This window comes from Populus nigra, chromosome 19 (genome assembly GCF_951802175.1).
Source record: "Populus nigra chromosome 19, ddPopNigr1.1, whole genome shotgun sequence".
NCBI lineage: Eukaryota > Viridiplantae > Streptophyta > Magnoliopsida > Malpighiales > Salicaceae > Populus > Populus nigra.
Window position 1 is genome coordinate 2611956 of NC_084870.1, and position 15161 is coordinate 2627116.

Genomic DNA, 15161 nt, shown 5'->3' on the forward strand with positions numbered 1-15161 from the left:
AAGTGCTATTGTCATTAACTTTCCTCTATATCTCACTCGCATGTTCCGTGTCTAAAAAGATCTATAAGCGAAATTGAAATTAGTAACCACACAAGCTTTTAAGAATGAACATTGCCGTTATTATATGAGGTATATTCATTTTATCATTGAGTGCTATACACTCATCTTTCTAAAATCATTTTTCTGCCAATGATAACTTAGAAAACTATGATGAACTTATAAATTCAAAAGAGAATAAAAGAAAAGGAATGAAATAAGATGATGATAATAATAAACTAGCAAAATAAAACTAAAAGGAAAAGATAATACCAAATTTTTGTTGGTTGCCTCTCACCAAATATTTTATTTAATGTATTGACTAGACAATTTACTATGCATGTTACTGTTTTGATGATTTAAAAAGATCAATAACCTCAACTTTCTTCATGTTTCTCTCAAGAGGGTATCCGATATATTCTTCTCCCTTAATGATGGTTAATACCTTAGTATATGTGGTGGTTAGAAGTTTGGTCATGAGCTTAGAGAATGCCATTTGATCATGAATGGATCATTTAATATTCTTTTTAGTTGCCTTAGGGATGATACGAGATTGATGGTACATAGAAGATTATGCTCTTTATGGCTAGAAATAAGGGTGTTCTTATCTGGTTACACTTGTTTCTTCCACTTCAATATGGTTTCCTATCGTTTGCTTTATATTATATTAATTTTTATTAGGAAGATTGTACAATAGTTTCTATAAAAAATAGTTATAAACCTCATTGATCAGGATTTTAGTGGTAATGAGTTTGAGTAAATTCTCCACGTTTAGCATTTTTTTGTTAAAACCTTTGAAGATATGTTATGTTATTCACATCTTATTACTGTGTGATAGTAAAGAGCTTAATGGTGCTTTTTTTAGCTGATATACTTATACTAAAGTGGGGGATGATTTTAACATTGAGATTTTGAAAGTTAAGGATGAAGCTAGACTCTAGGTTATGATACCACACCTAAGTAGATCCATATAATGTTGTTGAAATGATTTTGCACACTGTACCATTGTCTTGTATTAGAAGCTCTAAAAAGCTTCGTACATTATATATATAGTTTATTTTTTATGCAATAAACTTAAAAGATGTTTCAATGTTTTTGCTATAGAAGAAGTTATTGGCTTAAAAATTTGGTCTTCAACAATGGTTTTAGAGGACATCTCAAGCTTTCCAAAAAGGTCGGGTTTATAAAAATCCAATTCATTTGGGCCAACAAATGTTAGTCCAAAGGTTGGGCTGGAAATCTCGAGTAAAATTTATGCTTGAGCACTGAATATTTACAAGCCTATAACTTGAGCATCTTGAGTCCAAATTGAGTGATTCGAAAGCCAATATCCATCTACATATCCAGAGCTACAACTTTAATTAGATTCCAAGTTCAAAAAAAGTCTCTCTTAGTCTAAAAATGAGTTGGACAATAGCACAAATAGAAATGAAAATGGAAAATGAGGTGTTGGCTTGATTTTTTGGGAGTGTAACATCGGAAGTTGCCATAGAAAATCCAAATTAGTTTGGTATTGAGAAGGACAATTGACAAATTAACTTGGAGACAAGACAAGCATAAGTGTAGGCCTTGAAAAAAGATAATGGAAAAAAGGACATTGGGCATAAGATAATTATTTTATAATAACAGTAGCAGTTTGAGGAAGGTTTCAAAGAAACAAAAAAAAATCAAATTAGGTTTTATATTGAAAGCATCAAGTTTTTACTATGAACAATTAAAATCTTTATTGGGTTATTAAGAAGAGATTGTTATGAACTCTAATTGAATGATCATTTATTTTAGTTTTGATTTCATTCATTGATCTTAATTTTGTATTATTTATGAGATTAATTAAGCTAATACCCTAATTGATTATAAATGGTGATTGATTGTGAGATTTGAGTTGATGAAAACATTATTCCCGACTGAAATTTAACATAGATGAATGAACATATATTGAATGCATAATAAGTATTTGATGTAATTAAAACACTCAACTTTGATATGGACAAAGCTTGAGAAAAGAGACTCCTATAATTAAATCAGCTATGGAATAAAGCTTATAAGAATGCTAATATATACAAGGAAAGGACTAAAGTGTATCATGACAAGAAGTTCATTTACAAGAACTTAGCACCAGGAATGAAAGTCCTCTTTTTTAATTCTCGACTAATTGAGAACACATTAGAGTGGTCCTTTTAAGATTGTTTAAATATATCTTTATAGCATAGTGGAATTAAAAAATTTAAAGAACAATGAAACATTTAAAGTTAATGGTCAGAGCAAAGCCTTATCTTGATGCATTAACTAAGATTAGATAATCTTTATAAATTGTATCTCCATTTACATGAAAAAATCTTTTGAACTTCTTAATAAAAGTAATAGTGATTCTTCATGTCTTCAAATGGGTATTTATATCTCTAAAAAATAATCTCCTTTATGAGATCTCCATGTTTCCAATAAAATCTCAACGATGAGATTTTTATCGTCTTATTAAAATCTTCATGCAAACTCTTATATATCATGTTAGCATGTTAAAAAAAACCATGAGTAGATAACATATTCTTTATTTTCCTTCTACTTCTACTGGTTAGGTCTTTTAAACATAAATTCTTAAAAAGATAGGGGGGATGATAATGCATTAAAAATTAAAAGAAAATCCATGTCATTAAGGTCAGGTTCAAATAGCCTAACACCTTTACATCATTTGGGTTTGGCCTAAATGACTTGGTACCTTCATGCCATTTAGGTCTGTCTTAAATGGCATGCCACCACTAGGTTATTCGACTAAGAAAAGCTTGCCACCTCCAAGACCAAACAATATGTTCCCTTAATTCCATTTAGGATAAGCCACGAATGAGTTGTCTATCATGATGCTAAGCACGTACTTCAATGTATTTTTAGTTTTGAGATGTCATAACAACGAATGCACTATCTACTAGCTTACACCAAAATTTATATACTAGTATAGACATTTTTATCTCTCTTTAATGGTCACTGCCTAGCCATAAGTCATCTTAAAAGGCACCTACCAAACACTCATCCTTCCACCAATGACATCACCAAGAATAAGAACCAATGGTGTGTTAGTGTATATATCATATAACCAATTAATTGGTTATTCATGGCATTGACTTTGTTTATATATATATATATATATATATATATATATATATATATATATGCTTATTTATCTTTAATATTCATCAAATATTTAATTAATGAATTTAGAGTAAAGATAAAGTCTTAGGGACAAAAATGCTTTGCAAATGACATTATAAAGTTGTTATAATTATGAGATTTCTATTGCATCAAAGCATTGTTCCTAAATGTTTGTGGTCAATACATATTATTATTATTTTTTCCTTTTATGAAGGAATATCTAGAATTAATATGTAGGTACTTATCAGATGACTTATACAATGAACTAACTTGCATGAGAATTTCATATGGAGAGATCACTTATATCTATGGAAAGGCTCACGTAACAGTTATGTAAGTGATCCTTAGACTTGAGATCACTAAATTATCTTATATAAAGAGTGTTATGTTTTGATCCTGCTACACGTTGTTCTAATCAAGGGTAACAAATGAGCAAATATTGGTTATAATATTAACTATATGAAGGTATTTAAGTAATAAAGAGAGTATTCATCACCTTAGGTGAATTAGTGAAAATATTTTATTTGTTCTCAAATAGTATTTATTGTAAATCCTTATGTAAGATGGAATGAAATTTGAAATGAATTTCAAATTTTATTCAAATAATTAATGATTATGGTGTTGAGAACACACATGATTTGACAGAGTAGACACACTTCATACTATAATGTCTTAATCGAACATTATTGAGGAAGAGATAATAATTACACTGAGAAACTCATCACTGAAAGTTAAGTTAAACCATCTATGATTTTTCTAATATTTAAAGGATTATGATAGGTTGCTAGACATTGTACTATATCAAAAGATAATATCAAGAAAAAACTATTAAAAATAATTAAATGACAAAAAAAGCATATCTGGCCAATAAGTGAACTATCAAACCTATGGACCAAGTAACCTAGGTTAGCATACCAAATTTATGAATTGAGTTATTGACTCTAGTGAAATTATAATTTGTGTTTTGAAAAATTATTTTTTATTTAATTACATGATAACAAAAATAGACGATCGCTAAACCAAACACCAATCTAATCCTAAGATGCTGAAAATAATAACAAAATAATAATAATAAAAAAGTTAAACTTGTTAGACCTTTTCTATGAAACTATTTTTTTTTAGAATATGAGAAAAAAAATAGGTAAAAAAAAGAGTCAAGTTCAGGAAAAAAAAAAAAAAAACACCCCAACAAACCTATTTTGGGTTCACAATTTTTTTCTTAAAGAAAAAAAATTGAAAAAACTAAGAAAAAAAATATAGATCAAGATATTTAATATTGTAATATGGGTTATTTACTTTATTGTATTTAATGAATTTGTTTATTTAAATCAAATTAACATAGAAATGGAAAAATACATAAGATTTATTGGATAAATATAAAATAAAAAGCAAAAACTTCTATACAAGGTTGCACATAAAAAAATATCATAATAAATAAGTATTTTTTATTTTTAAAAATAAATTTAATGTGTCTATATATATATATAATATTAAGAAAACTATAAATGAATAATATGAATCTCTTAAAAAATTAAACAAATCTAATATTATTAAAAACTAATAACTATTTTTAAAAAGGATAAATAAGGAAAAAAATCATAGAGAAAAAAAATAAAAAAATAAAAATTAATTTAAAAAGATACAAAAATATTAAAGAAAAGGAAAAAGAGCAAAGATTGATGTCATGCCTAGCGCCTGACCTATGACTAAAGGGCCTAGTCTTGTGATCCTTTTTTGTACGATAATGGGGATAGACGACATATCATCCGCAATTTAATTTGAAAAAAAAGACGACGCATCATTTAACATACATAGATTTCAATTATTGTGGTGGTTGTAAAATCAGAATGCTTGGTTTTTGTCGTCTAAAAACCAATTTTTAATTAATTTTCAATCCCAAACACCCAGAAAACACTCTCATAATCTTGTTCAACCCATCCTTAACCTCCAAAAATGCAGGAAACGTGTCCAAAACCAAGAATAAACTTGGAACCCAATTTCTTCCCTAACTCAGATATGTTTTTTTTTATAGGTATTTTCAAGGTATCAAAACACCTAATTTAAATATTCCCCTCGTTGTATAGAACCATATGAAACAAAAATTTAATATTTTGGTGGCTAAAATCATTGAAATGAAAACTTTTTTTCTCTAAACCGGATTCTGGTGATTGCCTTTCTCTCCTCTCACCTAACAAGGACTGAAAATGATGAAATTGAATTTTAGTATCGAAATGAATATTTGAAAAATGCAAAGCAAAAAATTATAGGGGACAAAAATGCACTTCATAAACAAATTCAAACGCATCATCAATGTTACTTGTGTATTGCGCTTTAGTCACCCGTCTTGCAATTCAACCCTCAACCCTAAAAAAAACATGTAACTTGACTATAATTTGAGCTCAATTGTGCAAAAGAAATATTGAAGAACCAAATCAAAAATTGCTAAAAGTTTCAATATTATAATTTACTATAAAATATGAGAGGATAAATAGTGATGTAGCTACAATAAAAACACCTTATTTTATAATTTTATTGATAACAACAACAACAATATAATGATACTATTAATTTAGAAGTGTTATTTTGTATGTTTAATTATACTAACTACTGCGAGGACCACATCTACAGGTTAAAGCGTGTATTATCAAGGTTTTTGTAAGATGGGATGATTTGTTTCTATCCTTAATTAAAAAATAAAATCATTAATTAATATCATAGTTATAAGCTTTGTTTTAACTCATGACTTTATTCAAGAACACAGTTTGAACTGATTAACTTCTAGATCGAATGAGTTTTTATGAAATTATATTGTTTTAAGTAAAAAAAATTATTGATAATATCATGAATTGACGTGTCATGCAAAATAAAATTTACGAGATTAACTTTCTAAATGATTGGACTCGAAATTAACAGGTCTATCTATAGAAGGCTATGCCGGACTGGGTTTGATAATAATTGTAAGCGTGTACCTATCTTATTCCGAAGCCCAAACCCCTCGCGAGGAACCCATGTGTTTATGTTTTCATGGGATTTGGCATCGTAGAGCATCACCGTTGTTTTGTAAAATGGATTTATCTAGTTCACGAAATGAAAGCAAACAAAAAAAAAAAAAAGAAGTTTCCAATATAAAGCTAGTCGATTAAAAATGGTTGAAGAGTCACTTTCATGTTTGAAATTCAGTTGCTTTCAAAGAGGTTGATGGGTTTGTTTCTTTTATACTACTGCTATATTTCAAATCTTCATTCATCAGTATTTTTACCAGTACTATTAATAATTATCAGTCTCTTTCCTGATGTATTTATCACTATCCATCTGGCTGTCAAATCTCTGTTTCTCATCTCTCTTTTGGACTTGTTACTTCACTTGTTGTGATTGGTTTGTTTACCGATCAAGTAAATTTAGAATTACTTTGGAAATGGTTTAATTTGGAATGGAGCATGTTTTACTCCTGATGGGATTTCTGCCGACCAAATGCATGTAGCTAGCTAGGCTAGGTGGGTCGTTTATAAACATTAGTTGGCTGAGGGAGGTATCTCTGGGTTGCCTCAGCTCTGAAAGAGGGTCATGTCCTCACTAAGTGCTTGTGCTATGTATTTGATGTAAACTAACTGCACCAGGGCTCCCCTTTTAGTGAATGGTCTACCTGCCGTCATTTCTATGGACACTTTTGCTTTTAAGGGCTATCTATTCTTGCGTTTCACCATCTTGCTAGATGTTACTCTTAAAACTGTAGATGACCGACTAATAATTTCCGTGGAGCATTTATCATTAAATTGTGTCGTTAGTGCCATAATTAAGTGCAACAATCTAGCATAGTGTTTCTATTTCTTGCTTCAATAATTTGCCTAGTGTGTTGAAAATCATTGGAAGCAAAGTGTTTGTTGGCCAACCATGAATCTACCAATTTCTAACTACCAGTTTCTAGAATTGTTGGTGCCAGTACGCAATATTACATTGAGAACCCAGTGTCTGTATTGATGTCCAGATCATCTTGGAACGTGTGAATTTGTAGGGATAATTTGATATAAAGCATGCAATTTTTCCATAGGTTTTAAGTTTTTTTCCTCATTTTATAGAAGTTCCAATCACTCTCGTTTATCCTTCCTGGAGTTTTATATTTCATGTTTTGAGTTATCAACTTCAATCATATGTAATCTTAAGCTTTTCTATAATATGCTTGGTGCAGATTGGATTCCTTATGATTGACGAAGTTGGATGAGCAAATGAAGGTTTCTGTTTTCCACTATGAGTCTCTTTTTTCGAATACTAGTCGGTCTTTTAGGCCCCAACCAGCACAACACACACACAGCACTGGATGATGTAATCTTATATACTGTTCCTATAAAAATCCTGAAAAATTGTTTCTTTCAAACTATTTTAGTCCTATTGCAGTTGTAGGAAGAATAATTTCCTGCGACGTTTGCAGAATCAATCTCAGATGCCTTGCAAGTCCCTAGATACTAAAATTTGTGATCTGATGTTTTTGTCTTTTAGCTTGTTCTATCTTTTCTTTTCAGCGAGTATTTACCAGATTTAGATTTGTTTTGGAAGGCCAATAGATATTGGTATTGCCAAGCTAACTGTTACTATGTTGAACAAGTAGAAAATTTCCATTCTTGATTGGGACATGGAGTTGACTGGCACTTTTGTTTTATGCTAGTGTTTGAATAGATGAAGCTTCAGCTGAAAGTTGTTCTTGCCGTTCTCATTGGCTTAATCTGGATCCAGCAAGGTTTTTCTGGTTAGTAATTAATCCATTCCATCTTTAGCATTCGATTCTCCACCTTTTAGTACAGTTAAAACTATAAATCCCATTTACAAGTTTCCTTGGTATATCGATGAGCCTGGGAAGGCTAGGCATCTCTCATCAAACATGTTTAAGTAAAGGTTTCATTCCAACAGATGCGTCAACATAGCTACTACATGTGCATCAAGAGTGGAACCTGTTACTTGAAGGTTTTTGCTCAGAGATGCCTAGACTGCATTAGATGTTCCTTTGATTGCAAATTTGCTGCATTTTTTAATGTGTAAAGGCCTGATGCATTGAGCTGCACTTAATTTTTCATCATCTACATAAATGCAATATGTTTCATTTCTAGTTAATTGGATGGTGCAGATGAACTTTCAGCTGAATCAGGCATCAACAAATGGACATGTACATGTTCAGCATCATATCAAGGAAATCAGAGCTATATTAAATCTAATTGTTCTACATCCTGTGATTGCAGTCCGGGTATGCCGTTGCTCATTATGGTATAACCATCCAGAAGTTCTAAAATTGTTGACCTTTTAAATAGTGTTTTTCAGTAGTTGGCAAAGCATGCTCTACTAGTCTCATTCTTACACTAATAAATATTAGCCACGAGAAATCTCCCCTTCACCAAAAAAAAAAAAACCATGAAACATACCCTGTTTGTATAGCCACCAAAGAAGTCATGACAGTTTCAGTCTGATTCTTAATTATAACATTATGTTCACTTACGAAATAACATTATGTTCACATAGGAAATAACAAGGAAATTAATAAATGATTGCTGATTCTTAATTTTTGTAAATTGTTTTTTTTTGGTGACCAGGGCAACCATAAAAAGAAGTAAAAGGTTTTTCTCATAGATAATAGTTGAGTTTGCTTTAAGTTGTATACTATGGGACCTCCACTTGCAGATTCATAAGGGACTGTATTACTCTCTGATATGCTTTAACTTATTGTTCTTGAAATGAACATTTTTATGATAGGTGAAAGACTAATTTTATTTGGATCCATGCATTTTTAAAACTTAATACCATGAGTAACTTCTGGGTCTTGGCTATTTATGAACACATTCTCTTCTGTTTGAAAATTATTGATTATATTGTCTGTATTTGAATGATTAATCTCATACGAAGCAGATGGTGGACAAAGTGGAGGTATGTGGACATGTACATGTTCTTCCGATGGGTTACCAAAAGTTGCCACTGGCATTCAAGATACTACCTGTTTTACAGCCTGCAACTGCACTTCTGGTACTTGGTTCCTGTGGCAGTGTTTTTCTTTCTGCATAATTTAGTCTGTTGGATGCTGCTTAGTAAATATTTAAAAATTTGATTTTTCATGGTGTATAATCTCTAGAATATCTTCTAGATAGTTTTTTGACTTCACAACTTGTTTGATGTTATAAGGAAGAAAGGCCATGCAGCAAAGCTTAACAACTAAATGATCTCTCTGAACACCCTAATTAGCTTTGAATTATTTTCTGTTTCAATCATGGATCTAGCAGGTTTTTCAATAATCTACGTTTCTGTTTCAACATTAGGTTTTATATGGGATAATGAAGCTGAAATCTGAATAGGTGTTTTGTAACAGTAAAGAAGATTGCTCAGCTCCTGCAACAATGTTGACAAAACCAATCACTGCAGTCAAGTTCAAGCATTGCTTGGACTTGATTGGTTTGTGTGGTACTTGAGAGGTGCTTGATAGAGACAATTAAAGAGGAGTTCAAGTTTCGTAAATTGGCTTAATTTTAAGTCAATGTAGAGATTTGTTGGGTTTGTCTTAAATTGTGGGCCCAATGAGAGAAGAAATACTCATACTTGGTTCGTATAAAAACCTAAAGTTGTAATATTTTAGGCTAAGACTTATTTGTGAGTGTTTACATTCTCAAGGAAGTGAAAAAGTGAGTTTTGGGTTATTTTAGAATTTTAGGTGTGAGAACAATTTTGTATGACACTTTGTAACCTTCTACTTCTTTAAAGTGAATTTCCCTGGTCGTCTCACCCGTGAAGTAAGTCTAAGTTGCTGAATTCCGTGAGTTATCTTGTATGATTGCTTGTGCTTCTTGTATGATTGATTGTGCTTGTCTTTTATATTTCTCTACAATAGGTTTTAGATTTTAGGGCTGTTTTCGCTACAAGGTGCAACTAAGAGCTATCTTCGATGGACAATTCACATCTTTATGATTTGATTTATTTTGTGCATCTCTACAGTGCATTATAGTAACAGATGTTAAGTGAGATAGGCCACGCTTTACATACATAATGTGCTTATACACACTCATATACATTATCATTGTATTTTATTTCTTTTTCTTCTCCATGTTCTTGTTACAGGGACAAATTTGACTATATCATACTGATCCAATCACTTAAAACCTTGTTCTTTCTCTCAAGTTTCTATTGAAGCTGGATTAACAATAACCATAAAGAACATCAATCGGGTTGTCCAGATACTATATAATAAGAACAAAATTTTACTCTATTTTTGTATTTATTCAAATGACATATTGATATGTTTTTAATTATGATTTTTTTGTTGGTTCAATTTTGTGTTTAAAACCGTTGGCTAGTTGTAAGATGAGTCATCCATAGCCTGACCTATTCGCATATGCTTGCTTCTTAACAGGTTCTCTTACTGATGTTCAAGATACAAGAAAACATTTTTCCAGCAAGATAGTTTTGGTCATCCTACTATTATGTGTCATACTCACAACTCTTGCATTTCTTGCTTCAATAACATGCTATATCTACCGAAAGGACAAGTGCCTTATCCAGTCACCAGTATTCTTGTCAGACAGGGAAAGGAGTTGCAATAGTGCTACTAACTTAATTAGTCACAGAGCATCTTCAGTGTCAGAAACTAAAATCAGGGTTGATTCCCCCATTAATCCTATATCAGGTAGGTAGCATTTGTTATGGTTACAGGTGAATGATCAACTTAAATTGGTTCCCATCAAAGTTTGACATATCAATTGTCTATTGCTTGTCATGATTTGTCATTCAAGTGTTTTTTCATATTCTCAGGGTGTTTTCGCAAGGCTTCTTTCTTGTGTAGGAGCAAAACAGAGATTATACATGGAAATTTAATCCTTTTCACGTACTCTGAGTTGGAACATGCAACCAATAAGTTCTCCCATTCTAATCTAATTGGACTTGGAGGAAGTAGTTATGTATATCGTGGTCAGCTCAAGGACGGTAGGACTGTGGCAGTTAAGCGGCTGAAAGCTCAAGGTGGTCCTGATGCAGACTTCCTTTTTTCAACAGAGGTACCGCCTCTGCTTGGTACCCCATTTTCCTTATTGTCAAACACCAACTTCTGTATTTAGTTATTCATTGAAGTGTAAACAGCAGATCAGTTTGTGCTCCACAAATCACATACAACCTTTTCATGTTGTTTTGCACAGGTTGAGCTGTTAGCGAAGCTCCATCACTGTCATGTTGTGCCTTTGCTTGGCTACTGCTCGAAGTTCCAAGGGAAATTTTCTGAGAGGTTGCTGGTATTTGAATACATGCCTAATGGTAACCTGAGGGACTGTCTGGATGGGGTTTTAGGGGAAAAAATGAACTGGCAAACTCGTGTTACTATTGCAATAGGAGCTGCAAGGGGTTTAGAATATCTTCATGAATCAGCTGCTCCAAGAATTTTGCACAGAGATGTCAAATCAACCAATATTCTTATGGATGAAAACTGGAGGGCAAAAGTAAGAATCTTCTTCTTTAGGTCTCTGCTGAAAATATTTACTCCAAATAGAAACACGACATATTTTAGCAGGGATGGGACTTGAACTTCAATCCTACCCCCTTTTTCATCCTTTTCATACCATAACAAAAATTTTCTGACTGCAAATTTAGATGAGACAACTGTCAAATATTAATTAGATATGAAAATGTTTTTATTCAAATTAACTAAGTTGAACAATGAAGCCTTAAATGCAATCAAACATCCATTACCTTACACTGACAACAAAATGTGCAGATTACTGATCTTGGTATGGCTAAACGTTTAAGAGGTGATGGAGTTCCCAGCAGTCCCAGTTCTCCTGCAAGAATGCAGGGCACATTTGGCTATTTCGCACCAGAGTATGCAATGATTGGAAGAGCCTCTCTTATGTCAGATGTTTTCAGTTTTGGGGTAGTTCTTCTTGAACTTATCACTGGTCGGCAACCAATCCATAAATCAACCAACAAAGGAGAAGAAAGCCTTGTCTTATGGGTAAAAAGAATCTTGATTTTGTTGCATGTATTATATTTCATACCCGCAGGTTGAGTAGCTCAAAAAACTACTCAACCTGACTATCCCAAATTGTGATATTCCTTGATGATGCAAAGATGTCTTTGGCAGATGAATCATTATTGATGTTATGTAAACATAGAAAACGCGCTCCCAAGTATGCTAAGCATAATTGTGCCTGTAGAGTACTATTACTGATATGTAGTTTATATTCCTCTTCTATTGCAGGCTACTCCTCTTCTCCAGGATAGTGGGCTAGTATTACTAGAGTTGCCTGATCCACGCTTGAAAGGGAATTTCCCAGAAGAAGAGTTGCAAATAATGGCTTACCTGGCAAAGGAGTGCCTGCTGTTGGATCCTGATGCTCGGCCAAGCATGGGTGAGGTGGTACAAATCCTCTCAACTATAGCACCAGAAAAATCCAAAAGGAGAAACATTCCTGTGAATCTTTTTCAGGTAATGTATTATAGCAAGTCAAGTTTTTTTATTTACTATGTCTCTTTCTTTCATGGTGACAACTATTTGCGATTGTTTTTTCTTACTATTCCTGGTAAACAATGAGAACCATCTCAATGCTCGGTGTAAATTCTGTGTTCAATTTCTTGAATTTTGTGTTCCTTTTGGAAGTGGAATTTCTGAAAAAAAATTACTTATCAGAATCTTATGTTTTTTGATTATGTATCAAATCCAGCTCTCATTTATTCATTTAGTTAATCTCTAAGGAGGTAAATGTAGTGCTGCATCTAAGATTCTGAGAGCACAGATGAAAGCAAAGCATGCTTCTTTATGTCAGTGGTTGAGTGCACGCGTCCCTGCTTACCAATCTTACTGTCTGAAATTTCCTAGAATGCTTCCCCTGACATGTACATTTATCCTTTTGGTCAATGTTATAAATGTCACTGCTTATGTCTTATGCAGATGTCTTCAATCCAGAGAATGAAAACTGAGCTATTCAAAGAAAAACCCGACAGTCGAGCTGAAGGTCCTGTTGATGCAGAGGAAGTACTGAAGCCAGACAGGTCAATTCAACAGTCAGCTTTAGATGTAGAACATGACCTTTTTGTTGGAAGCAACAATGTAGGGGCAGATAATAATTCAATCAAGTATATGGAGAGGTTAATCCTTTTGACTTCAAAAGCTCAGAGTTTGCGTTCCTCGGATGATGAGGCCGTGGACTTAACTGAGCCTCGGCTAGAATCATTCTGCATGGCTAATGTTAAATCTCCATGAAAAAGCTGCTCCCTATGAAGGCAAAAAATATTTTTTTCAGGTACTTTGCAGGTTGGCAGTACAACTTTTGGTTTCTTACATAGAGAAGAATGCAAGTTTTTGGTCATTTCTTTATTGATTTGTATTTAATTGTTCATGTACAGAAAAATTTATAGAAAACTCCTTTTTTTGGTAATATGATATGGCTTCACGGTTCATCTTACAAAGAAGTTGATTTAGTTTTTTGTATGAGAAACAGTGCTCAGGTACATATGTGATACGTCAAATTCGTTTGCTGGTGAAATGCTTTAAATAAGGAAAAAAACCAAGAAAGAAAAACATAGTGTGGCAAATTCTGATAGAAAGCAAGCTTTCAAGTTAGGGCTTGCCAAGATGTTCAAGCTCAAGTTTGAGTTCTCCTGATTCTGATTAAAAACCTTTCTTTTTAATCAAGTACAACAACTTCGTAGATAGATTATTTCCAGTCATGACAGTTTGAGAAATAGGAGTGGTCATACTTAATTTTTTTTTGTACCAAATACAAATCTTTCTTCGGTGGGCTATAGGTGACAAAATAATTTCTATCACAAGATCTTTAAAAATCTTTAGCTTTTATCCCAATGAATTTCTTGAGTTTGGAAGTTGAATTGTCGGCACCCTTCATGACTACGTTTTTTTTTTTCTTGAATCAAATTCAATATCAAATATTATATTGCCATGGAAGCAACTTGGTTCTGTAATGTGTTTTTTGGTGTATATTTTGGTAAGTCAAGTCTCAGTAGGTGTCCATGTGCAGTGGTAGCCATGTTGAGCACTTGAGTTGTTCAAGTGTTAATAATTAGTTGGGTCGTCCATTTTTGCAATTCTATTGCCTAACTTTGAATGGTAGTTGAAGGAGTGACCTGAAGAAAGGATGTTGCATAATGTTCTACCAATTAATATCTACCATTTAACTTCCACAAAGAGAGGATACCAGCTAATACCTCAGTAGTTGAAGTATTGTCCCTCGTCTTAACTCACCAATGGATCCTCCTCCACCACCACCACCACCACCATCTACTGTTCCATTGCTTGGTCCACCACACCATGAAGGAGGATGCTTGGATTCATGGTAAGTTGTTCTTGTTCTTTTTAAATTTATACATCTGGAGGAAACTGCAACATTGGTAGCTAGAATTTGACATTGTAGTATTTTATTAGTTGGTTACTGGGAATATTCACATTTTGCAGTTTATGGTTTCTGTGCTGCTGCGGCCTTTTCTCATGCTGCTGCCCTCCACTGTTTGAGCCTGTGCCACCTCCCCCCTAAAGCTGCATTTCTTTAGTTATACTTGGTTCGTGAGAAGAAACTAGAAAACATAGTTCATTGACACTTTATCTTCTGATTTTTGGCCCAAAACTGTTGTGATAACTTTATTTTCTTTTGTATCGCTTTTTTGTTTGTTTGTTTTGGTTTTATGTGATTCTCTGGCTATGTTTAGCTGATGAATGTTGAGTTGCAACTCTGCCTGTAACATAGCTTCTCCAATTTGTGCTTTTTAGAGTTGGTGTGAATCATATTTATTGAGTTAATTATAACTTCGTCCATATAATCTATGGAGACTAATTAATTGGTCCCTATAGTATTAGAAATATTTAATAGTTCATCATCAATTTTTCTTTTTTGTTCCAACAAGTCCTTTTCTGATCAAGATCTCCCTTCTTTCCCTGCTTCTCTTTTCTTTATTCTATTTTTCAAAGGGAGACAAAATTGAAAAGAATATGGAATTTGAATATGTAGGGATTAAATATT

The 15161-nt window shown here is 32.7% G+C and overlaps 1 protein-coding gene across 7 annotated transcripts; it reads left to right on the top strand.

Moving 5' to 3' along the window:
* The first annotated feature begins 6262 nt into the window (after positions 1-6262).
* LOC133679189 (receptor-like serine/threonine-protein kinase NCRK) lies at positions 6263-14947 on the top strand. 7 transcript variants are annotated; one of them, XM_062101715.1, is made up of 12 exons: positions 6263-6371; positions 7364-7406; positions 7838-7918; positions 8294-8410; positions 9067-9180; positions 10556-10828; positions 10954-11195; positions 11334-11630; positions 11906-12142; positions 12389-12616; positions 13079-14480; positions 14600-14947. In XM_062101715.1, exons 3-11 carry the CDS (start codon positions 7849-7851, stop codon positions 13388-13390), a joined length of 1890 nt encoding a protein of 629 aa, XP_061957699.1. In that variant the 5' UTR covers positions 6263-6371; positions 7364-7406; positions 7838-7848; the 3' UTR covers positions 13391-14480; positions 14600-14947. The 7 variants fall into 7 exon arrangements, with proteins under 7 accessions (XP_061957699.1, XP_061957698.1, XP_061957700.1 ...); XM_062101714.1 differs by lacking the exon at positions 6263-6371 and adding an exon at positions 6688-7225; XM_062101716.1 differs by lacking the exon at positions 6263-6371 and adding an exon at positions 6688-7185.
* Positions 14948-15161: the final 214 nt, after the last annotated feature.